General features: G+C 32.3%; 1 protein-coding gene across 1 annotated transcript in view; it reads left to right on the forward strand.

Annotated features, from left to right (window-relative positions):
• Nucleotides 1-23998: 23998 nt before the first annotated feature.
• Nucleotides 23999-27828, forward strand: part of LOC129806766 (uncharacterized) — a 147420-nt gene continuing 143590 nt past the window's right edge. The window contains exons 1-2 of the mRNA XM_055855538.1: nucleotides 23999-24608; nucleotides 27472-27573. Coding sequence (XP_055711513.1) covers nucleotides 24314-24608; nucleotides 27472-27573 — 397 coding nt within the window. The 5' untranslated portion in view covers nucleotides 23999-24313. The remainder of the gene's footprint in view (nucleotides 24609-27471; nucleotides 27574-27828) is intronic.

Here is a 27828-nt window from a genome sequence, read left to right on the forward strand (position 1 = left end):
TCCGTTATAGCACCCTTTAAAATTACTACCCCAGCTGAACAGCGCTCTACCGTTGTCTTAGAAGTATCTTCATTAAGACGGGCTTACTGCCTCCAACTCTTCTAGGCTCTGCCCTACTACAGTATGTCGAAAGTTTTGTTAAGAGCACTTACGTAATTATCTTAAAGTAAATTCATTCATTCATTCATTTTCAACCGCTTATCCCTATTGGGGTCGCGGGCCCATGACATCCAAATTAGCAGCCCACGCTTGTCGATCCTCCGCCACTTCAGGAAGATATTTGGGTTCGATCCCAAGGCGTTCCAAGGCAATATTCTGAATTTGATTCAGCCACCTTGTCCTAGGTCTGCCTCGAGGTCGACGCCTTCTCACAATAGCTTGCATAGCTTTTCTGGGGCTTAAAGTAAATTACGTCAGTAAAATGTAATCTCACACTTGCAATTACTACTTCACATCTTAATTTAAAAAATAACCTGCCCCATGTTCTTTACTGCCCCAGTTTTCCATATGAAAGCGTAATGGAAAATTTTAATACTATTTAGAAAATATTGAAGTGAGTTCAATATTTCTATTTCTAAGAACTGTAATATTTTTTTTCATAACGGAATTTCTTTGAAGGAAGTATTAATTAAAAATTTTAACAAAAATAACATTAACATCTTCCTAATAATAAAAAAAGACAATTAAATCTTTTGATGCCTTCTTAGAAAGAATCATTGTTCGAGTGGAAGACCTTTTTCATAGATAATAATAAAATTATGAGATAATAATTACTTGTCATCAGTTTATGGAATGAGGTGAAACTAATTTTTATTGTAATAATTAGCTCATTATTAATATCGATGTTATTTCCCACTTCAAAAGTATGACATAGATGCCTAATTAATTACTAAATTATGACCATTACTTTTATGGTTTTTATGTGGTCAACATGCATTTGAATTAGATGAGATGTAAATTCATCTAGGTGTAGCTTCCTAAGAATCATTGTAGTATACATTATAGCTTTTGTTTTATTAACTCCAATATCATTGGATGCTGAAATGTCACTGTGTGATTGATATTTTAGAAAGGATATGAATGATAATTATCTAGAAATTGTCTTCCTGACTCTCACAGGTACTTTTGAAGACATGCTCATAAAACAGAATTAAAGAGATAAGTGGGGCACATTGGAATTAGGCTAGCATTTAAATTTGGTTTTTTCTTATTTTTAAATGGAATTGAGTCTTTTTATAATGTCATACAGCTTCGAAATTTGTTTTTGGAGCTAAATTATATCATAATAAGGTCCAGTTTCACATAAAAAATGGAGAAAAAGTCTAATTTCAAGGCTATTCCAAGTTAAAGGTACCCCACTGCCCCATATGCCCAATGCACCATATCTTTTGTTTTGTAAACATGTTTTTGAAATAGCACAAAAGAGTAGGCAAGACGAATAGATCTGCTTCATTCTCTCTCACTGATATTTCAAAAAAAAAAAAAATAAATACAACAAAAGTTGTTGTGTAATGCCAAATGCGCTATACGGGGCAGTGGGGCACCTTTGAAATTGGGATTTTTCTCCTATATTTAGATGGAACTCAGCCAAATCAAAAAGTAATTTAGCTTCTCAATCTGTTTGTACAGTTTAATTATATCATGGTAGGCCTCAATTTTATTTAAAAATAGGTGAAAAATCCCAATATCAAAGGTACCCCACTTTCAAAGGTGCCCCACTTCCCCCTAGGCTTTGCTCGTCAAAAACATATTTCATAAATAAGTTTTTTTTTGCATTTCAATGAGAGTGAATGAAATTTAGATCTAGTCATATCGCTCACTCTCATACGCGATTTTGAAGACATATTTACACAATAAAAGTTATTGTGCGTTGGGCATAAGAAATTAGGGGAAAGTACTCTCCCTTCGAACGTTTATGCCTTCGAATAATGTGAATTTTCTTTTAGTTTTTCTAAGAGACTTACATATTTCTATTAAATATTAGTTTGCTTATCATCAATTGTTGATAATTCCGTGATAATCATGTGTATAAAGTTCTTAAGAAAAGTAGAAGAAATTCACATTACTCGAAGGAATGAACGTTCGAAGGCAGAGCACTTTCCCCTATAGCAGGATAAGGCTTTCAGGCTTAATATATTTTAATGGATGGTCTTACGTTACACATTTCCCAAAAAAATAAGTCAGATTTATTAAAGGATCATGGGAAAAATGTGAAATGTTCGAATCCAGTTTGTGCGAAGTCTAAAAGACATCCCTTACCGTAGATGCGGGTGATTTTGCACTCCGAGATTGATTTTGCATCCATGCTTTTCGTAAGCTTTTTTTTTAATTCTAAATCTCAAAGATGATCTACAGATCAAGAGGACACTCAAAGATTGTCTAGTGATTATCCTGAAGTTTTAGAATTAAAGAAAAACTTACGAAAAGCAGAGGTGCAAAGTCACCCCCGGAGTGCAAAGTCACCCGCATCTATTGTACTCCTATCAGTCCTTTTATTTTGTAAACAAATTTTTAAGTTGAGTAATGTGAATCATCGTGAAATTAGGTCGTGTTTACTTTATAGCTAAAATGTCAAAAATATGTTTACAAAAATTATAGTAAATGTGTGTCATTACGTTCAAACGTCGAGAAAAAAAAACAGTGAAAGAATTCCTTTTTAACGTCATAAGCCATATGTCTATAAAATCCACTTGAGTTTAATTTGAAAATTCCATTGGGAATATTTTGTTTTATGGGTGTGGAAGAGAATTGTCGTCTCGTGGATTCGTGGTATTTGCAGATATTTGGTGTGTAATCAATTGGTTGAATATGTGCAAAAATTCCAACGGAGGAACTGTCTTTATTTTATGACAAAATGTCACTTGGGGTAATACTTGAATGGGCTATTGCTGAAAAAGTTTTCGTCAAAGAAAAATATTGATCCTTCATGACATCTGAGAAAGATTTCATTATACTTTGTTTTCTTTTTTTTTTGCGAAAAAAGCATCAACTGTTGGAGTTTCTGTTGCATTTTCTTGAGCAGATTGTGTCGGTGCCATTTGAGTTGGTCTCTTGCGCACCATACAAACTCGACCGTTATAGAAGGCGATCAATGAACTTTTCTGGATGTAATACGTCGCTCTTGTTGTTTTTGAGCCATAGCTTAAGAGATGTAAAGTAGAGGAAGGAGACTACAAAGGCGGATGATCGCGCGCGAGCAATTTGAACAGACAAAGTAAACACCACCATCAACCCATCCAACCTCAATAGATCCAAACTCCAATAGGTGATCGATTGGGTGGAATAAAAAGTTCAAACAATTACTGTCATGGGATCTTCCTCGTCTCAAACTGTGAACAGTGAAGCTCTGTTTATCTATCTTCAGCAATTTTCCCTATATAGTTATCTTCATTATATGGGCCAAGGGGTGTAAGAGAGATGGAATAGTGTGACTGATTTGTTTCGTGAAGAGTAAAAATTAGAAGTATTAAATCCAATCTTAATATTAGACGTTGGAAGAATTAATGAGGAATAGAGATCATCTTACATTGCACTCACAGTATCTTAGCTGTACAACTAATTTATTGGTTTTGCAACGGCAAAATGTACTTTTTGCAAAACAATACTTGAGTTCACATGAAATGGCTAAAACAGCACATCCCAGCAATGATCTTATATATCGTGTGTCTATGCTCTGATATCGATCTCATAATCATAGATTAATAAATTTCGCAGTCATTTGGATGTGATTATATGGGATCAGTTTACCTTTACTTCGGGGAGTGTTGATGAAAATTTCATGGAAAATAAGTAAGATTATACGTTTGATTGTAACTGCTAGAATTTTTATGTTTTTGAGGTCGAGTCTATGTGTTTGCAAATATTCAGGGTTTCTTAGATCGTGAGGAGATTAACATTATGTAATTGAATTGATAATATTATGTAAGATCCTTCAAACAAAAAAAAAAGGTTTAAGGAAGTGTAGCTTAAAGATAGGGTCGAGGGGAGACCTACATATTGGTGGTCTAAGTGGTTTAAAAACAAAAATCTGTGTTCGGTGCTACCCCATGATCGGTGGTGCCCCATAAATTTTAATTTTTTGTTGATAAATTTTTGTTAATTCTTAGAATTAAATTAGTTCAGGATTTATTGAATCTGTTTACAGTCAAATGTGCTAATCCGGGCGCTTCGCTATCTGGATCGTTTATGACTAATCCACTTAAAATATAATTTTTATTTTTATTTTCGTAATATAGTTACTACAGTAACATAATATAACTATTCAAGTTTGAAAATAATAATAAAATAAAATAAAATAATATTTTTATCCATTAAATAAGTGAGTTTAATCGACTCATTTCAATCTTGTACCAGCTGGGTTCTTCACTAAAAATTTTCTAGAAGTGATATTATCGCTAATGACAGCTGGTTGATTGAAAACATTTATTGTTTTTCTACTTGGAAAAAAGTATTTTAAATCCAAAGGTTTCATTAAAAGTGAATTAGCGAAAAGGCGACCCAGTTAGTGCATGCTAAATTATTTCAGTATTATCATTATTTTATAAATTTTCTGTAATATTTTTGATTTTTTTTTAATATTATGTTTCTGAATGATACAGTGAATAATTCTTGGGATTTAGAAGAAGTAAAAAAGAATTTATTTGGTCTAAAACAAGCATTTATGTAAGTAGCGCTCTTCGGAAAACGATCCAGTGACCCCACCTTACTATATGCTTTTAAGCCTTTAAGGACGATTGGAACACCGGTGTCCCATAACGAAAATAATTTTTCCTGACTACCTAAACTTATTTTTTCTATATGTTTGTACGTAATTGCAAAGCAGAAGGTTGAACGAATCTAGGATATTTTTTGCCAGTCTCCAGCTATTTGCTGTATACTAAATATTTAAACTTAAAAATGGCGATTTTTCAAATTCTCATATTGAAAAATTATTTTAATTATTTTTTATACTTCCAATTTTTTTTTAAGCAAAACCCTTTTGTGAATAAAAACTACATTACTCATACGTAATATTTTTCATTAGACTGAAAATTATTATTTATTGTTATTGTTAGAAAAGTTACTTAAAGTTTTGGGCTATTTTTGTCCCTATCGCACGTAGAGTTAAAAAAGGTACCGAATCAGACTCTGTTGAACTTTCCAAAGTTAGATATGAAACGTTTCACAAATTTTGTTTGGCTTAATTTTTATTGTTGATTTTCGGTCCGTAGAAAGTGTCTCGTCGTTAAAGGTTTAACTGAAATTTCTGACTTTACTTTCCTACTGTAGAAGTGGATTAATTCTTCAAATTACGTTGTTGTTTAAATTTTTGCAATTTCTTCTCTTCCCCTGCAAAATTTATATCCTCAATTTCATTGTTTTTAATACATCAGTATATTTTTCGGTCATATATGGTATCTATTGCACTTGTCTTAAGGTTTGAACCTCTTCCTCATAGTCTGATCTAGAGCAAAACAATAAATTAGTTGCTCTCGGCAATACAACATAGTCTGGATGATGTTGCAAAGAGGAAGAGAACTGTAATAAAAAAAAGTATAGAGAATAAGGAATTTTCTATGTGGGAAATAAGAATGAAAAATCTAAATTTGCATCATTGAATTTTATGACATAATGTTGCTTAATGAAGTAGTGGAATCAAGTTAACCATCTCCTAAGGGGGGGTTGACCATCGATGCTCCATTATGGGAAGAAGTAGAATGATTGCACGAAGTGGTGAAGGGATTTACTAATGCTTGGATAAGTCTACACACGGATGTCAATGGGCGTAGACAGGTATGAGAAAATTTCTTCCTGGTCTGATGCACTTCTCTCTGTGGTGGATGGTCAGAAGGGAACCGAGAGTATATATGGTGTTGGATTGAAACGATGGGATCCCCGCACGTCATTAAATTATTGCGAAGAGCTAATATTATCATTAAATTGCATCATTCCATCTCTTTCGCACTTTCAACATTCATCATGGTTATATATGAAAATGAATGACGGGAATGAGGAATTTTCTCCTGGTTTCTATCTAATTATCAATTATGGGCAACTATTTCGTAGTGACCGCGTGTCGGGTCAATTGCCCTCTTTCTCTCCCTCTCTCCTGCATCTCCTGTTCCTCGCCGTGGGTGCCGATATAGCAATGGTTGGGTGGAAAAGGAATTTATTGCTTGTGGGATGAGACACTAAAAGCCAACTCTCAATACTTTAATATACTTTATTGGATGCCTTTTTGCTCAGTTCCAAATCGCCACATTATTACCATACAATTGTGTCAGGATTTTCTGAAGATATATTTCTTCAAGGCAAGCAAAAATTCAAACCTCAACAGTCGTGAGTCATTTTCTAATATTGTAACTGACACCATATGCCCCTATGCTTTGATATCGACAATGAATGGGAGGATATGTCACAGATATGCTTATTAGAGACGTGAAATTCCACACTTGGAAGCCAAATTTGCTAAAAGATTTGCCGGTATGCGGAATTAAAGAATATAAAAAAAAGAACCTATAGCACAAATGGTCGTTTCTTGTAATCTTTCGGTGGCTTTGTGAAGCATCCACTTAATACCTTGTCCACAATGGCTAATAGTCTATTGCAATTTTCAACCATTTCTTCTGTGAATCGGATTATCTAACTAGCTTCCGCTCGAAGAATTGCTATATTCTCTCTGGCGACATTTTTCTTTGAAAGATAGTCAATTCATTAGCAAATGAGATCAATATCCAAATGCTTTTAATGATTTATCGAATGAATTCTCAATGAAAGCGGTTCATTTTGATTCAACTTTTAGGTCTGTGAATTTCAATTTTATGGTTATTTTTCAAGTTTTTGTTGTATGGTAAGGTAAAGTGCCATCGAGTCGACCAGTTCCTCGACTCGACCGGTGGTCAATAGTTGAATGTTTTATTGGTGAATTTCTATATAAAATTGTCACCGATTCGTATTTATTTATGGAATAATTGACCTATTAATGTTAGATTATACGCCAAATATTAGTGCAAATATAAATAAATTGAATAAATAACTCTACCGGTCGAATTGAGGAACCGGTCGACTTGAGGGCACTTTACCTTATTTAATTTTATATGTGAAAAAATAATTAAAAATATTTTAGGAGTAAGGTTTGTCAGTAGTTACTACATTTTGTTAGAAATATACTGGAATGTATATGAGCAAAATTTGTCAATACGAAAGTTTCAATATTCACTATTTTCTAAAATAAAAGAGACTGAGGCTTGAAAATTTTATTATAGATAGCCTTCAGGAACCTTCTTAAACTTACAAAGTTTCAAGGGATTCGAGGAAGGATTATGTAAAATAAAAATAGTGAAATTTTGAGCCCTATTTATGGAATATTTGGCTTACAAAAAATATCAATACGGATTAGCTCAATTTGAGCATATTTCTCGTTAAGATAGAGAAAAATTATCTTTGACAAAGTCGTAGAGGAATAAATTTCCTATAAAAATATGTCTATTTGATATTTATAACGTTTTCGAGAGTAAAACGTCACAAATTATCCGAAGACTGACAAAATTTGCCCCAGAAATTTTGAGAATCTCCACAAAATCGACTTTTAGAAAATGATTCGAAAATCACATTTCTTTCGAGATAGAGGAAAATAGTCTTCTGCAATGTTGTAGAGCAGTAAATTTTCTCTGAGAATATGCTCATTATAAAACGTTTAAGTTTTCTCAGAGCTCGTGAAAGAATTAAATAATGCATTTTGACAAGTTTTGCCCCAATCTCCCGTAGTGTAATTAATAATTAAATGCAGAGGGTAAACTATTTTGCAACTAGCGGATCACTATGGCTGCTGAGCAGCGGATTTCGGTCCATTTCGGACACTGATCGGCACCGATTAGCCGATAAGACCGACTGATCGGCGCCGTCAGCTAACGTGACACTATCAAGTATTACTTACTTAGGCTTCTTGTACCACAGTTGTTTTCCTTGATTTAAAACGGTAACTCTTTAGTGACTTAATGCGCTGTACTTTTGAATATCTGTTAGAGGTTACCTAAGCGAACATTTCGTCCATATATGATAATATCGTTTAGTCATTCCCAATAACGGTTTTTAAAGTCAAATGTTAAAAAGGTTTTAAAGATAGTATTGCTCATTGAAAAGGTCGTGGACCTGAAAATTTTAATTCAGTTCCAATCGATTGTGAATCAGTTATAAACCAATAAGCGATTTTTGTCCGAAAATCAATTATGTTACTCTTAGGCTATTTTGGAGTATCTTTTGAATGATTCATTAATCAATTCAAATTGGTTATAAAACGTTAAATGGTAAATCATGAAAAGTACTTTTGAGGTATAGCATCTAAGGCCGGCTTCAGACCTAAGGTTTAGTCCAGTTTCCGATGGTCTCGAAATTCAAAATAACAAACAATTTTATTGGTTTTTCAAAATTTAATGGATCACTTTCCCATGTTGTCCAATCTTAAGTGATAATTTTCTAAAAATTATTGATTGATAAGAAACTAGAGAAGTTAAGCCATATGGGCTTAAGTCTAAAGCCCGTATAAGTCACAAGTTCGAACACTTTGTAAAGAATGGAACGCTTGGCCACCCCACCCCTTTTGTAGGCAGTTTCGAAAGCGTATTTACAGAACAGAAATAATTGTGTATGTTGCTCAATACTGCTTTAAATAAAAAATTCCCGACAAAAGTTCCTTTTTGCTGACTAAAACCGAAGCCATTTATAAAATTGGATGGCAGACGACACATTGATTACATTCCTAACTTCCTTTTGAAGAAGAATTCAATTTCAAATCAACAAAGTGCAAATTAATTCTTAAGTGAGACAGCGCTAAAGACAACACCTTCAATGCATATCCGAAATGTTTTTTTTCCCTGCATTGACTTTGTAACTAACAAGCTTAGATATAAACAGGCCATACTGGATGTGATGGAGCTATAAAAGAGTTGATGTATCCTAAGAAGGGGAGTTACTTGTTGTGCTTAAGCAATAATAATCTCTATTTTAGTGATTGGATATATTTTATCTGTTCGTTTCTTCCGCTCATGACACGGTCAAAGAGGGCGTTTTAAATGAGAATGGAATAGAACCTAATGGTATGATCTTTTACTGGTTTCCCTTTTTGTTTTTTTTTTTACTATTCGTGGAGACCATAGTGAGTGAATATCAATAAATTGTGCAATTTTTATTCTGTCTGTACAGCCTTTTTAGTCATTTATTCTTATATCCATGTTTACTTCTTCCTTTTGGTGTTCTATACAGTGTACTATTATAATACCATAGTTGTCGCGGTTGTATACAATTTTCACAGAGGGAGATAGGCGCTAATTGGTTGGTGATAAATTGCATAAATTGTCTTTTGCACTCTCTTCATACATATTCTTATAATCTCATGGGGCTTCTTACATGCGGATGATGAGAAATGGTGAACTTAAAAGGACATCATGGTGTTGCAACAAAAGAAGGGAAGATATGTTGGGGATTCATGAAAAAGAGACATGGCAAAGTGTTTCAACTTTGTGGAATGCTCGAACTTTTAATTTCAAACTGTTTCCGAATTTTTCATTGTCGTAGTTTCTGACAGTATACCGGTGTTCTGTCGCTTTAAATTGGTTCAAAAAATCGTATAAAAGTACCTTTAAATAAAAAAAAATTAGTAAAATTTAAATTAAACATATCAATAGAGGGTAAGTGTGCCAAATTTCGGCATAGTTGCATGCAAGCGACAAAGTCTCAAGTTTGAAATGTAATATTTTTAATATAAATTGAATATTTTTGTTACTCTTTTATAAGGAGTGTTGCTTGGAACCTTGCAGACAGTTTATCATTTTTATTTTCTCTAAAATCATTCTTAATACATTTTAAAATGAATAAAAATGTAGACATAGCATTGGTGGCCTATTTCAATCACCTTCATTCTCATAGTTCCTTGACCTTCCAGAATTCTTTCAATGTCTTTTTCAGATTATCTTGCTCGTCGAAGCGACATTTTTTGTTATTTTTTTTTTTGCATTGTACAATCTCAAGAGTATCCAAAAACTAAAAATTCAGGGAAATTCGGGGAACAAAAAATATGGCCGAAATTGCAAGCTGGCCGGAATTTGGCACACTTACCCTAAGTGTAATTGTTGGTACTTTACCGATGTATTATTGAACAGGTACAATGCAATCGGGTTGTAAATTTCAAGTTGAAGTAGACTCTCTCTTAAGCCACAGACAGACTAAGGACTTAAGCCTAGAGACTGCTTAGTGGGATACTATGGATGTCTCAGTGGGCATAGTTATTTGAAAAAGCAACGTTTTTTCAGATAACTATCTTCGGACGACTCAAGCTTTGGACAACTCATTATTTTCCTACGTTCTCAATGCTTTTCCTCCCTTAGCTCTGTTTTGAAAATTTGAGACATTGGAGCAGCTATTAAAAAAAAATAATATTATAATGGGCCAAATTTATTTGAAACACATTAGAAAAATTAATTGTTTGAAGCTTCAGTCGTCTGAAGGTAGCGCGCTTTCCCTTAGGCTTTGGCTTTTGTTTCATTCAATTCGGAATTCTTTTTTTCGAAATTCTTTTTGAAAACTACATATCTTTCAACCTAGACACTTTTGGAAAAACGTACTCCGGCTGTGAGCACACCGATTATATATATTGCTGTCCCTATGAGTTCGAGCAATAAGAGAGATTGTTGCAAAAAAGGGTGTTCTAAAAGAGTCTTATGCCAGCACTATATCATTTAAAGTGAAGCAGTGCTGTGCATAGAGTGTGATCACTGGAATTTCCTTTTCTGCTTCTCAACGAGCCGCCCTTTTATAGACACAATATGAACTCTTTTTCTTAAATAATATAACTTCTTATACAGAGTTGCCTAGAAAACAATGGGGAGAGAAAAATAAACTCAATCATTGCCATTGAACGCCCTTTTTAATCCAAGATCACAGAATGACACAAGGGGGGGAAAGAAAAATTCTATACAATGGCAATGATAATGCGAAAAATAATTTCCTCCATGTCTATTTAATTCAACTATCCACAGTATTTTTCCATAAAGCATTATAATTTTTTTTTCTTTCTTTCCACAAATAAGTGAGAAATGCAAATGATCAGTCACTTTTGCCTCCTCTCAATGAGAAAAATCAACACAAGAAGGTACAAGAATTGTGGAAGAATAAGAAAGAAAACCACCCACTCATGAATATTTCCCTCCAAGCTCCATCATTATTGAAATAAACATTATGTCAACAGAAAATTGTAATTACCAGTGATCTCCGGTGTAAGCTGTAGTAGGAGATTACCTTGAATTTTCACACCGTGGAATGCCATTTGGAGTATCCGACAGAAAATTTTGTCAAAGATCCAAACGCACACGCTCTCATATATTCCAGTATCTCTTTATAATTTAATTAAGAAATAATGGTCATAGAGACACAATTCTCAGAGACACAAAAATGTGGCATTAAGAATTCAATGTACCTCAACCGTGCTATTTTAATTCAATTTCTCATTTTGGAAACATTGGAGATGAATGTCATTTGTTTGAATAACAGTGGTTAAATTAATTAAAGTGTCATGTACACTTTAAGTCAAATTTGGACATTGGGTGGTATTCAAATAATTCTTACTTACTTTGGAGTTAGAGAAAATTTGAGTTTAAATTTAAATGTTTTATGGTTGAGGAAATGTTTTATTTATTTATTAGAAGTATTTAGATTCAAAATTTTAGAGATAGGAGAAAGTGTTCATGCTTGATACCATTGGAAGCTTCGTAATGACTAAATTTTTCCTATGATTATCAATAAACGTGACTCCGCAATATATTTTAAAAACTTGCCACTTTCCCATAGTTTTTAAAATATGGTTGCGATGAGTCACATACAGTAGAGTCTCGCTATAGTCCATATTTGGTTTCAAATTTGACACTTGGGTCGCACTCTAGTCCATGTAATTTTTTAAAATTATCAACGACTTTTAGTATTGAAATTTCTCGACGGCTTCCACTTTCTTTGCGATTGTGGTACTTGTCCTTGCTCTCTTCATTGTGGATCACAATTATCACAACTACTTAATAAAGTTTGCCAAAAATATTAAAATAATTATGCATGTCGCATACTAAAAAACATAACCTAACTTAAAATCAGTGTTTTGAAATCAACGGTCGATAAATTGTGGACTATAGAGCGATGGCCTATAGCGAGACTCTACTGTATACATTGTGAAACATAGAAAATTTAGTCATTACGAAGCTTCCAATGGTATCAAGTATGGGAACTTTCCCCTATATATCTTTCACATGTAATTATTCGTTTAGTATTCTTATTTTTATATTTATTGAAAGAAACTCAATCTCGTAACCACAAGGGGTGAGTTTGGGATCTATTTTCTTCAAAAATGACACAAATACCCGATTTCGTCTAAAAGCTTGAGTATCAAAATTTGAAAACAGTTGCCAGCGCCTCTTGCGAGAGACAACAGTGCCCTCATGCGGACAAAGAATTTCTTAGGCTTAGTACAAATTCCCAACAACAGTGAAATTTTTCTTTCGTTAATTTGAAACTCAAAAAACCATGAGATGGAAATAATGAAAAATTGTGAAAAATAATGGAAATACTGAAGACATTGCATGAAGGTTCTTCATTTATTTTTTTGCCAATTAATATCGCAGAACGAAATTTGAACAGTTCAATGTCAGAGTAATAATATTTGAACTTCATTTAAAATTAAGCTTTTTGTAAGCTTCTTTTGAAATACAAATATTTAATCTGTAGTACAAATTACTAAGAAAAAATATTTTTTTATAGTGCGGAATTTAAATTTTAATGATTATTTTTCCAAAACAACCGTCTTAACAGCGATACACGTTAATTCATAAATTGTAACGATACTGAAAGATTTGTCATAATAAACCATTAATCATACAAATGGTAAGCAATGATAAATATGTGTGAGGAAAACAATCTAATGACTTTTAAAGTATAAAAACTATTTATCATATTAGTATTTGAAGTTTTAAAAATGTATTGAATATTTTCAAATTCGCTTTTTTTAAAATATATTTATTTTTTATTCTTTCTTCTCAATAGAGTCATATCTACATAACTCTTGTGCTTATTACAATAGGCCCTCAATACGATGATTTTATGCCATGAAAGCTCGTCAATATGAGCCCACATTTAATCTCGTGTAAAAATCTTTGTCCTTGTTGAGTTGTGGGAAGATTTTCTCTTGTTTATCCATCAATAGATGGACTATTCTCCCTATTCATCGTCATTCACTGTGGGTACTATACAGAAAATGGTTCTAAATGTTGCAACATATGGTTATAGAAGATCTGAATTTATGTAGTACAAGTTGTGTGACTTTTTGGAAAATTTATTTTCTATTCTCAACTTGAATTTACTCCACAATTGTTTTTCATTGTGTATAACGAGAATGAAAGAGAATCTTCTTGTGATCTTTTAACTCTGGAGCCACTGCTGGTTTGACATTTTTGTTTCAAACAAAAAGGAATAAAGACTCAAATTCACAATGTTCTCCTAAGGGATATGGTTAATATCGTGAGACGAGATGTGAATTTTTCTGTTGAAAAAAAGTATTGAAGGGAATAGGTTATACACGAAAACTAGAGAAGAAACGACAATAACGTGATGTTCTTGCAAGCAAAGGAAGAGAATTCATTTGAAGTCTATCTAGAATTTATTTATCAAATGCGATATGTATCTTTTCATGTGGTGTATTTTCATATTAGAAAATGTCATTGGGATGTTGAGTTTTGTGTTGTGAGAAATGTTTTTCTTCTATTGAATTGCAATAAAAGAGGAAAACGTGCTTTAGGCTGAGCTTGTCTGGACCTTCGTGTTTACAGAAGAAAAAAAAAAAGCTTTCAAATGAAAGAGAAAAGATTTCCATTATTATACACTGTAAAAAATCTTTCTAAATTCTTCATTTTTTGCATTTAAGTTATCATTGTAGCTAGTAATTAAATGAAAATTAATAGGATAAAGAGTAAGTTTATATGTTATTAAAAGAAGGATGTTTCGCACTAAAATTCCACGTTCTCTGTAAATTTACGCAATTTTACACATCTTTCTGGAAAAAAGCATGAAAGCACAATAAACTGTCATAAGTCTATTTCACAAAAATAGCAAAAGTAATGGGGCTATTACAATAAAAAATGAAAAGGGGAAGTTTTCTGCTGAACATTGTTTTTAGTACATGTTTATTCTTAGGTGCTTATGCGTTATCGAATATTCTTTATATTGTTTCTTGTGACGACTATTCGGTAGTTTTGGGACACAACGAGGATGGGGAAAAGATTCTTAACAGAAATCAACACAAGGAAAAGTCGTTAAACCAGATATACATGAGAATAGGTTAGCAAAAATATTTATTTTTGCACTGAGAAAAAAACGGGGGTGCGATTAACTTTTTTCCTCATAACTTTAACACTTTTTAGGTGTAAAAATATATTAAAATTTTTTAATGTTAATTTTACACCATTTTAAGAGTAAAATTAACATGGAAAAGGGTAACTTTAACCCCTAATACACCTAAAAAGCATAATATTTGCACCGATTTCGAATCAATATTGCAGGGTAAAATTAACATTTCCGGAATGTTATTTTACCTTTTTCGAATTTCTCTCAGTGTGTCTTTTCAGAATAAAATTTCACTTGAGATCGCACCAGGAAAAATTTTGTTTTTGGGTCACTAGTGATGCAATAGTCCTTAATGGGTTAAATTAACAGGGGGCTCCGGAAATATGCATAAAATATTACATATTTAATGGGATTATGCACACACAATTATTCATATTTGCCTACCAGGAGCTAATTTGTGAAATTATTTTTGAAATATTTCTAAATGTAAGTAAGTATTTTCGAAGAGGTAACTTTAAAATGACTTTCTTATGAACAATTGTGGAGCTCAGAGGCAAAATGACACATATCCTATGCTTTAACCATAGGATATGTGTCATTTTGCCTCTGAGCTCCACAATTGGTGTTAAAAATAGCCCGATATATACGCGCTAACAAATTTTGCATACATTAGGGCATTTCTATAACTTATACGAAAGAAATCTCCCGCAGGAATGCAAATTCTCTGTATATAAAACCATTTTGCGTGGTTTTCTACGGTCCCGAAAATATGCATAATGCCAGAACCCCCTGTATGTATGTATAGGCAAAAAATAATAAAATTTTCATAAATCTAAGTGATAAAGTAATTTAATTTTTAGATTTTAGTAATTTAATTACTGACAATATAAATAAAAATGAGTAAAATTTTGACACTATAAAATTCTAAAATCGGATTAAGTAAGTAGAAGATTTTATACAATTGCAAATTGTATAAAATCTTCTATATTTTCAACAAAACTGTATAATTTATTTTTTTAAATACCAAAAATTACTACAGTTTGATGACAGTATTTTATATTATATTAATACGAATTAATTTGTGCATTTTATTTAAAGTGTTCAATTTCTGTATACTTCAGTTTCGTATTTATACTTCAATTTTCGTATACTTCAATTTAAATACTTTTCATTGGGCAAAACTTATATCGAACATCATATCGACGGCTCCATTCCATACTATTCTAAGTCGACTTAGAATTATATTACTCCGAGAGATATGTTATTCCTGAGACCGAGATCTACAACTGGTGAAAATTTAGTGGTCATCCGGCGTTCGGGTAACGAGATATTCAATTTTTTCGAAAAAAAATTTACACAGGCAGCATAGGAAATCGCCAACTTAAAATGGCTCTCTTGAAAAGTTGTCATTCTGAGATAGAATAGTATGGAATGGAACCGTCGATATATTTACATACCGCTCCTTGGAAATTACAAGAGGTCAACTAATTTTCGGCCATTTTTCAGGAGACAGCATGAAAGATTCAACTTTGTGTAAATAAGTATCTCAATTTAATGACTGAACAAAAACAACTTATTTCTTTTCTATTTGTATGAGCATTAATATAAACATCGATACTTTTATATTTTTATCTTTCAAAATATGGTTTTTTTTTAATGAGTTAGCTCCTTGTCGTTCTAAATGATGCGCAAATTTTGCTGAAATTAGAATGACAAGGCATCAACTTGCTTGAGTTAGTCCCCTGTTTCACAAAAATTTGAACGATGAATATATTTTGTGCCCCTTTACTTCAAACAAAATTATGCAAGTAATCAAAAAGATTAAAATTTTGAAAAACTTTTCTAATAACGAAATTTTATGACTTACATCATCTGAAAATTTATTAAATTGTTTTTCTAAGTGCATTAGAATCTCAAAATCACAAAAAAAATGAGTTGACCCCTTGTAATTTCCAAGGGTCGATTTGTAAATTTAATATATACATACGAGTGTTTCACATTAAGAGGATCCCGCCTGAGATAGAAAAAAAACATTGAAAATAAGAACAAAAAAGAAATTAACGATGATCAAAAGACGCAAAATGATCTAAAAATCCTAAAATTAAATAAAAATGCACAAAAATGTTTTAAGTTTTTTATTAAAATAACTTGAATATTCTTTTTTAAAATTCAACTGCAAATAAAAAAAATAATTTAAGCACTTTTACAAAATTTAATACAGTAGATCTGTTCGATATTGCACATTAATGTAGTGTTAACTCTTTTTTACTGTGTAGATATTATCAGAAAAATTATTGAGTTCTCTTTTATTTTAATCTTAAAATCGAAAATATTGATTTATACCATTTTAAATTGAAATGGGTGATATATTAATTTTTATTTTTTGTACGATTTTTCAACGATTTCACTATCAGTCTGTTCAGTAGAACAGTGTCAGTGTTTAGCGTCAGTCTGAAAAAAATGCAATTAATTTACAAATAATGTTTAAATATTTCCATATTTAGATATAAAACATAAAATGAATAAATGGTAATTTAATTTATGTCTACCATTGTATTAATATGAAGTCTAGAACAAAAGGAAATTAATCAAGTAGGAGAGTCGTAAAAAGAAAGATAGAACTGACGGATATCTGTCATATTTTTTTGCCATACTTGTGTAACAGAGTAGGAATGTTAGAGGTGACATCACATTATGTTTATACCCGGAATGGCTTCCCCTTGTGGAAGATGTTAGCTATTAAAAGGAATTAGCAAATAGGCATGCATCATGGATGTTCCAAAGTGTCTTGTAATTGATGACCTTCCTTCAATTCACTCTAATTTACTCTCTACACCTCAATTATATCTCACTCCTGACGGATTCGTGTGTGATTGTTTAGCACATGTGAATTATAATTATCTTGTCTCTAACATATAAATTTGCGGAATCCCTCCATGGCATAATTCACTAACTCTTGCAATGATGGTTAAAAATGCTATTTAGTGACGACTCAAAATTAATAGTATTTCAACGAATTTCATTAAATCACAGCTTTTTTTTATTTCTGAGGATGATCAGAAAAAAATTGATCATGAAACCAAGCCTTGAAATTTGAAACTTTATGCCATCATCTATCTCAAGTCAAGATCAAAAATCTCATGTCACTATTTGAAATTCTAAAATCTTCAAGTGAATTTCTCTCTCTCTTGTGTGTTTATTTAAATTCTCCAAATAGCTCACTAAATGGATTTGCATGAAAATGACACAATGATGGAGAATTAAGTAGAAAAAAGTGGATGTAGGTGTTGATTGCGAAATCAATTTAAAAACATCAGTTTTTTTCCTACGGCAACAACATTTTTCTCTGATGTAATTCACTGTTTTTTTTTAATTATTTATTAAATTGTATCTATTTGAAATATGGGTTACCAGCACCATAACACTTTCATATGGGCGGCTAAAGTATGTGCAACAAAGCAAAAAATTCCAATAATCTCTCAATGGAGAATCATTAATTGTTGGGTCAGTTACACTGAAGAGCAAAAATCTTATAAGGAATCTCATCTCATTATGTTTTAAAAGCAAATGACGTGTGTTAAGTAATATAAAAGGCCAAACGTCTTTTTAAATATTATGATATGTATTAGGAAATTAAAAAATATGTCAATCAAAAGTCTTGGAAGTATTTACTTATAAAATCTTAATTACTGAAAGAACATATTTATGGAAGTTTTATATTTTTAAATATTCTAATGTATTGTGGAGGCTTAAATTAAAAATACAATATTAATCGGTTTTGCCTCAAACTTTCCTCTATGTCGTACCTTTTTTAACTATTCGTAAAAGTTGATCTACAAACGCATGTTGATAAAAAAAAAATTAAAATCGAAAACGCATTGTTACGTGAATATTAAATAAATGTAAAAGACGATGTACAGAGAGATTCAATTTATCTATTTCTATTTATTTATTCAGATTTTCTTATCTATTTCTTTATGTATAGGGTATAATTCAAATTGCCGATTAGGGGGAAGTCAGGTACCTTTGAAATGGGGCAGCTTCGAAATTGGACTTTTTCTATTATTTTTAAATGGAATTTCATGATGCATTTTAGCTTTACAAATGGTTTGTAGAACTAAGGTATAATATTGCAAGGTTCAATTTCAATTTAAAACATGTGAAAAAGCTCTATTTTAAAGCTGCCCCAATTCAAAAGAGCTCCACTTTCCCCTAAGACAATTTGGGACTCCAGAATTTCCGAAATGAGTCTTGCTCGAACTTATAAATTGGTTTATGCGAAATTCAGTGGTGTCCTAAATTTCAAATTCAATTCTACTCGTTCTGATAATGTCCTATTAAAAAAATTCTTAAACTTCGAAAATAAAACCTTAATTAAATATTTTATCCTAGAAGAACAACCTGGATATTCTCTTTAGATATTCCATCCCATAACCTTGTCTTTAGAAATCAAAATTTATTAAATTACTCAAATAACTTTAATCTATTTCCATCGATTTAACTTAATTGCACTAATAGACGCTAAGTTTTGCACTTCACTGTTTGTCTATGCGTTTGATCATTCAGAGATCATCGTGTTAATCGATGCAATTGGTATTATTAATCCAAATCCACGTGGTGGGATTAGTAATTGAAATTTTTGTATAATGGGGAAGGGAAAAGCTGTTTACTGGCGTGAGTTCGGTTGAGACATTAACCGTGAAAAGTGTAAGTGGATCGTATAGAATGCGATCGAGAGTGGTGATCTTCACGCAAAAAGCTTGTTGAACAAGTGTCGCGTAATTGAAATTCAATGCTCTCAATTGTATATTTGTTGTTTGTGAAGTCAATTGAAGTCGAAAGGAGTACTAAAGAGAGGTTAGGGGCATTGTTCTGGGTTGGATTGTCGCGAAAAGATCACAATAAAAGCGTATTAAATGAGCAATTTGAAAAGTTGCAGATAGATTAAGTGATTGTTGTGACGGAAAATCATCAATCACGCAGATGGGGCGTTTTGGCATGGAAGAGATATTCAAAGTGGTCATTTGTGTATTTGTTTGGATTTAACAAAATGCCGCAATTAATAACAATATACCATCAGACAATGCCATCCTCTCTATCAAATCATTTTACCATGTGGATGGGCGATAATTGATCATCATGCAAATAAATTGCAATCTATTGGCGGTAATTTTGTCCTTTGATAGCTTCCCTGGGGTGTTGACCATCGTGACCATTGTGGTGTTTTCTAGAAATACCTTATAGGCCAAGAGGTGAGACTAAGAACATAAACTGAACAAATAATACGGAAGTAAATTTGCTGGAGCTTTTTTCGTATAATCATCGCAATCAATTGGCACTTTTTGTCACATCATTCATCCTTACTTGAAGCTTCTTGCGTATCCCACAATCTACCTCAATCATGCAATTCCTCAACATATTATCTTTTGATTGACATATGTCAGAAAAAGAAATATTGATCTTTTTTTTTCTACAATCATCATTCCACTTCTTCGTGATATATTTCTTGCTACAAATGCTGGAATTGTTGGAAAATGTGTTTGAAAAGACAGCAGATGGAAAAAAAATGTGTGTTCGTCTAATTCAAATTCTCAGGGTGGCCTAAAAAAGCTTTTGTTTTACTGTTGATACACTGAGAAGAAATGTGGGCTATACACGGGGATATTGGGCCTTGGCTTTATATTACCAAAACTGTCATAATAAATGAAAACAGAGAAAGAAATTTGCATATAAAGATCGTTAATTGGGAAACATTATGTGCGATAAAATATTCGCAGTAAGCGAAGACACACACCATAATCGTTAATTAAAAGTTAGTTATGAGAAATCCTATTAATTTCTTTCATCTTAAAGTTTCCTAATCCTGTACTAAACATTTCAAAGGAAATCATATTATAAATATACTATTTTTAATTGCTCTAGTTTTGTGAATAAGGCTAGTCTAATTTTTTGTGTAAGGTATGTGTCTTGGATTAGTACTTTATAGTTTGATTTTCGAATGCATTTTAGACGTAGGGGAAAGTACTCTCCCTTTGAACGTTAATGCCTTTGAAGAATGTGAATTTCTTTCATTTTTCCTAAGAGATTTCTACATGATTTTCACGTTAACTAGTATTTAATAGAAATGTTTAAGTCTCTTATGAAAACTTAAAGAAAATTCACATTATTCGTAGGTATGAACGTTTGAAGGGGGAGTACATTCCCCTATATCTGTTTAAAGTGCACTTTCTGAATACTACTATTCTATTCCTCTTAATATACTTTACCAAGTTAATGTTAAATATTAAAAACTTTTAAATTAATTAAATTAAATGAACTACTTATACTTTGGTAAACTGGACAACATATTTTTTCCTGAGTGCATTTTATTTTCACACGCCACCAAAAGCATATGCTGCACCAAAGTTCAATTTGTTGATGGTCTCTGTATTAGGTGCTATTGACTTAGGTGGTCTTTATTTATTAATTTCTGAATGTTATTTTTTATCTAGACTCTCATTTTTGCCCTCTACATGCCTCCTATTGTTAATCTCCATCTAAAATATTCTTATGATGATGGTCTGGCGAAATGATTTGCTACTTTTCGCACTGCTTTGAAATTCACCAAATTTAAAATTAATATTCCAAATATTATCTGAACATTTTGGCACAAAGAGAAAAAAACACTAATGCTAAAAGTTATTTTCCATGTAATTCTCCTGTGTGACTTCATGCTGTAATTTTAGCTATTGGGTTGTGTTTTGAGAAGACTCATGTCTTGTTTTTTTTCTTCTTCATTAGTCAAAACACCAAGGAACCGGATTCCACGGTGAAGATGCTAATTTCAATGGTAAAATGCAAAGTTCACGAATAAGATATGTGTTGATGGAAGAAAGAAATGTAAATGTTTGAAGATGAAATTTCACTGATGTGAGATGTACATTGTGAAAATTGGCAGTTGAAAAGAAATGGAAAATTATCGATGAAAGTATATTCTTCTCACTAGTTTCTACCGTACAAATGCAAAAAAGAGAAATTCCATGCGAAATTCTTGCCACTTTGCAAATTTATTAGTGATGCGTTGTTGAGTGAAAATTTGTTGCATCAATTAGTGTTTCTTGTTCCAAATCACACGGTTCAAAAGTATGACTTTTGAGGTGAATATGGGGTCTGCATATTTTGTTTTATTAGTTGGGATTTTTCGAAGCTTAGATTGGCTTAGATTCTGTAGTTCAAGTTGAAACATAAACTAGGTTGGTCGTTTCAATGGTTATGGAATGACATAGGTCACGAATATGATATGCGGTAAAATCAATTTTTCCGGTCGTCTGTTAATCAATTTCCACGAATTACACTCGAACGATTCAATGTCCAATTGGAAAAGCACAATTTTAAATTTAAAAATTCTCGAACTCCTACTCGAGCACCTTTTTCTCAACTTCATTAGATAAAGCTCATCGAAATCGAAATTGCCTTCTCACTAGATAGGCGTTAATTAAGGCATCAATAAGGTCTTATTATTCATGCCGCAATTTTAAGAAGCCTACAATGAAAATACCCGTTTTCTTCAATTAATACAAAATGTGTGAATAATCAAATAATTCGTATTTTGAATCTTTGAATTTCATTGAACGAACGACAAAACGTTTTTTCGAGCAAATGTTTTGTCTTAAGGCCTCTATACACTAGGAGCAATTTCTTTAAAAATCTCTTTTTAAAGAAAATTTCCCCTATCCTTGTAGGCGGCACCGTCAGAATTTTTTTAAAAAAAAAGACAATTTTTGACGAAAATTGCTTCTAGTGTTTAGATACCAATAAGGCTTCTACACTTGGGAGCAATTTTCTCCAAAGAAAGATGTCGAAATGTCAAAATTCTGCCAAAAAATGCAATTTTTGACAAAAAAAAATATTCCCATTCTTTCCGTACAGAAGTAGATCTTGAAAAAATCGAAAATCTATTTAAAGGTCCAAAAAAGAAATTTTCTTACTTCTTAATACTTTCACAAGGTGGCGGAAGTTACATCCTTTTCACATTTTGAAGTGCTCACGTGTCAAAATGTGACCTTTCATTTACCTTTTATCCAAGACACTATTGGAGAAACGAAATCTACTTCTGATAGGGCTCAATATGTAGAAACCTTTATGGTCTGTACAAATTGGGAGCCATTTTCATCAAAAATCGCTTTTTTGAAGGAAATTCCCTGCAGTGTTATAGGTGGAAACGTCAAATTTTTGTCAAAACGCAAATTTTGATGAAAATTGCTCCCAATGTGTAGAGGCCTTTAGCGAAAATGATTTTTACGCTACTATCCGGGTTATATCTGACGAAGTTATGGGTTTAATTGATCCAAAAATTTACAATCATTTTAAAAATCATAATTCTCAACAGCTTATACCTATTGAGGTAGCGGGTTCAGAACATCCAGATTAACAGCCCAGGCTTGTTAATCCTCTGCCACTATAGGAAGAAGTTTGCGTACTATTACAAGGCACTAGGGCAAGTGTGCCAAATTCCGGCCAGCTTGCAATTTCGGCCACCTTTTTTGTTCCTCGAGTTTCTATGAATTTTTAGTTTTTACATACTCTACAGATTATACAATGCAAAAGAATAACAAAAAATGTAGCTTCGACAAACGAGATGACGTGAAAAAGGCATTGGAAGAATTCCTGAAGGGCAAGAAACTATGAGAATGAAGGTGGCCGAAATAAGGCACCAAAGCTGTGTCTACATTTTTGTTCATTTTAAAATGTATTAAGAATGATTTTAGAGTAAATAAAGACGATAAACTGTCTACAAGGTTCTAAGCAACATTTCTTAAGTAGAAGGAATAAAAAAATCAATTTCTATTAAAGATATTACATTTCAAACTTGAGACTTTGGCGATTGCATGCAACTATGCCGAATTTTGGCACACTTACCATATACAAGTCAAGATCCTTTCAGAGATTTTTTGGGTGGAAATTGTTCCCACCTACGATAATATCCTAATATTGATTTTTCAAGTTCAGACTTAAAAAAGGCCCTACGGATCGTATTTATCAACCAAATGGCGTCATGTTTGGACTCGTAGGAAAGGTCTTGAAAATTTTGATAAGAATGAATTGGTTCTAGTCGGTTATGAAACGGCTATGAACTGACATTATAGTTTTTGTCTGAAAATTAATAGTTAAGCTATTGTAGGCGATCTTTTAAGTGGTTTATAAGTCAATTCTGAACCGGTAACCGGTAAATGATGCGAAAGTATTTTGAGGTGTAACATCTAAGTCTCGAACTGGATCATTTTTCAAAGTGTTCTTCAGGAAAATTTAGATAGCGACATCTCTTTGATTTCCATGGAAAAAAAGACTTCCAAGTTTCATGCGCAGCTCATAATGTATATAAATTGTAGAGTTCACGTGACTCTTGTCACTTGACCGAGGAAGATTGATTAAAGAATTAGACATTAGAATTATAATAATGTGAACATGTGTTTTGAGACGATTTTCTTCACAATTTTTTTTTTAAGTTAATCTATCGATATGCGCTCAGATCAGAGAAAAGTAGCTGACAAGCCTAACATACAGCATTATAATTGTAATTGAGATGTATTCCCTGAACGTCATTCACTCTCGTTATTATAATCGCATCTCATGTAATGTTAAATTGTTATTGGGAGGCAGCCAACGCGCACATCTCCCGCTCTTCAGCTCTTTCTCTTTGGCGTTCCTCAAGTTGGTGAAGAAGATGTTGTGAAACATTATTCAAGGTTTCATGTCAGTTTCAGAAGTGTAATCTGTATCTTTTTCTTGGGGCCGCTCTTATTTCTTTTTTCTTTTAAATCTTTTTTTTTCTACATATTATTTGTGTAAATCTTATACCTCCCATTTTAGCATTTATATACCTCCAACACACTTTAAGTGTCAGTTGGAATGGCAAAGAGCACGAGAGAGAGGAGGCAAAAGATGAGAAAATTGCAATTAATTAATTAATTAATGCACTCACATGTGTACATTTAAAAATTTTGCAGTATCAGTAACCAAGTTTTTTTCTTGTTACTTATTTTCTGTTTTTTTTCTCTCGCTTTTTTTTCCACAGGCACATTCACAATCCCACAGAAATGTGGGTTTTGGTTTAAATCGTGAGGTGTTTTTTCTCAACCTCGAGGATGGCTACTTTGGCTGCCAAGTAAACGAATCCACAGATTACTTGCAACTATATGAGCTGTCCAAGCTGTGCGATGGCCAATCAGACTGCTATCTGGGATCGGATGAATTGAGTGATAAGCTAAAATGTTCTCGTAAGTTGCATTTCTTGTTACTTCTTCCAACGGCACAATTCAAAATCACCATTCGCAATTCTCTTGTCTTCTTGACATATAGAACAAAAACATCTATACGGTTAAAAGGGGAAAGTCATTGAGTGACATGTTTATACACAATGTAATCTAATGGACCATGCGGGCTTTTTTTTAACAAATATTTTCCTTGAAGACATTCCATGAGACACCTCAAGTTGAGGGCCTCTTAAAGGTTGTTGTTCGACTGACGCTTTCGTCATTATTACAGAAAAGAAGAAATAAGTCTCTTGGTTATGCTTAATGAGTCACTTGAACCATCTTCAGAGTTATTCCTTAAATGCATAAAAGTACATAAAACGGTGCTTATGATTTACGATAACATATGTTATTCATGAAGATATGCAAATTGCACAAATCAAAACATCTGAAGTAACTCGAGTTAACGGAAAGGTTCATACAAATAATTTGAGCTTCATCTTCAGAAAACAATAAATTAACATAGTCCTACATCTAAAGTCTAGCTTTTTTTTAATTCTGACCTACACCTGAGAGAAAGCCGAAAAAGTTAAAATAACTTTCCGGAAATGTTAATTTTACCCTGCAGTATTGATCCAAAATCGGTGTAAAAAAATACCCTTTTTAGATGTATTATGGGTTAAAGTTACCTTTCTTCTATGTTGATTTTACCCTTAAAAGGTGTAAAATTAACATTAAAAAATGTTGATATATTTTTACACCCAAAAAGTGTTAAAGTTATGATGAAAAAAAGTTAATCGCAGCCTCTTTTTTTTCTCAGTGTAGAATTGCAAATATTTTTTTTTAAACTTATTAGTGTTTTTTGTTTTTTAAAATCGATTTAAAAACAATAGTTAAATTCTGAAACAACAATTTACAATTACCGTATGGATAATCATGAAAAAAACTGTAGCATTGCTGTGTCAGTTAACAGTGTAATAGAACTTTAAATTCACTGAGAAAAAAAAGTAGGGTGCGATTAACATTTTTCCTCATAACTTTAACTCTTTTTAGGTGTAAAATTATATCAACATTTTTTAATGTTAATTTTACACCTTTATAAGGTGTAAAATTAACATGAAAAAGGATAACTTTAATCCCCAATACATCTAAAAAGGGTAATATTTACACCGATTTTGAATCAATACTGCATCGTAAAATTAACATTTCCGGAATGTTATTTTAACTTCATCGGATTTCTCTCAGTGTTTAATTAAGCATCTACAAATTTGGAGGACTGTGCTAAATTTATTTTTAAGTGAACTTACACTATCGGTAACTGAGCAATTTATGGTGAACTTAACTCACTAAAGTGACAATTTGTCGATTTTTCGCAAAATAATTCAGTTTTGCCGATTTTTGAGAAGATCGTACCGATGCGATGTATTGATCTTTTTCTGAGATCTTGTTGATATGTCAATTTTCGTGACGTTTATACTGATCTTAAGATGTTTCCACAGATCATACCGATCTGTCAATCTCGAGCAAGAATGTGTCGAACTAGAGATTTGTCAATCTTCTCGAGAATTATGATGATCTGATAATGCTAGCAACGATCGTACTGATTTTTCTCAAAACTGTACACATCTGGCGACTTTTTGTAAAGGTCACACAGTTCGTGAGTTAATCTTGTCGACTTGTCGATCTTCGGGATGAGTATGCTGTTCCGACGATTTTTGCAAAGATCTTACCGATTTGTCGATCTTTGCCGATTTGCGGATTGGTACAATCTTTGGTGTATTTTTATCTATTCCTATTCCTTTTAATTTAATTTTTCCATTCAGATTATCTTCAAGAAAATTGTACTGATTTACTGATCAATTGAAGTTATTTTTCCAATCTTTCCAAAGATTGTAGAAGTTTGACAATTATTTGCAGAGATCGTACGATATGTCGATCTTTTGCAAACATCGTGTTGATATGTTAATCTTTTACAGAGTTCTCGACTGTCTTTCGACCTTTGCCAAGATTGTACCGATTAGCCGATCTTTCTGCTATGTCGATGTAGGGGGAGGTGGGACTACTTTGAGCTATGGGTGTGGGGCTACATTGTTATACGATTTTTTCGCATATTTCTAAAGGAAACTGGATTTTAACATGAAGTAATTTGGATAGACAAAATAATTGTTTATCTAAATAAAATAATTGTAAGGACCAGCTTCATTTAGAAATATTCGAAAAAGTCGTATAACAATATAGTCCCACAGCTCAAAGTAGCCCCACCTCCCCTATTGACCTTTCTCGGAAATATTTCTTTTCAGATGATCTTCAAGAAGATCGCACTGATCTATTTATCAATTGAAGTTATTTTGTCGATCTTTGCAAACGTTGTATCTTATATGTCGGTTTTGTTCAGATATCTTAAATACGGATCAGACAATTTCATGATCTTTTACATCTCTTGCGATTTATCACTCACATTTTACTACAAGAGAATACCCTACTCTAAAAATCTAAGTAAATTAGGTAAAAATAATTGTGACATGATTTCTGATATCAATATCAAAGGACAATTATAAGATTTTTATAATTAAATTCTAGATTTTGATATTATAAAAAACAGAAAGAGTATTATCAAGATTTTCTCTTTATTTTTTCTTTTGTTTTTGAATTTTATAATTATTCCAAAATTGATGCTTTTGCTGAAGTTAAGAATTCAGTACAAAGTCACTCTTTTATAAAAAGGGTAAACAAAAAATGAAACGATCAGTCTGTAACTACTTTATACTCAATGACACGCCTCTTGTTGTGACTTTGATTTAAAGAGTATTGATGTGAATTTGTTCTCCTGGGTATTTTTGTTTTTTTTTTATTGTGTTAATTCACCTGTCTTCTTCTTTTCTTGCAGATGATTGCGACAAAGATGGCACAGTATGCTCCAATGGAGCTTGCTTGGACTCTCAATGTCACTGTAATGATGGTTTTGGTGGATGTAATTGCCAAGTGCCAGGTAATAAATACAAAATTCACCTTTTATATCACCACAATGTTCGAATTTCAGCTATAAATTTTGCATTTTGCGAACAAGCGGAAAAGAATTGAGAGGAAAAAATAATACAATATTTATTGTATATCATTAAATTTGGTATGTGCGTGTCTCTGGGTGACCAATTCAAATTTATTCTTTGCGCTTCGATGGCAGAGTTAAATATTGATGTTAGGGAGACCTTTCACGATACTTCAAGTATTCAATTATGCTTTGTAC

Source organism: Phlebotomus papatasi, chromosome 3 (assembly GCF_024763615.1).
Source record: "Phlebotomus papatasi isolate M1 chromosome 3, Ppap_2.1, whole genome shotgun sequence".
Classification (NCBI taxonomy): Eukaryota; Metazoa; Arthropoda; class Insecta; order Diptera; family Psychodidae; genus Phlebotomus; species Phlebotomus papatasi.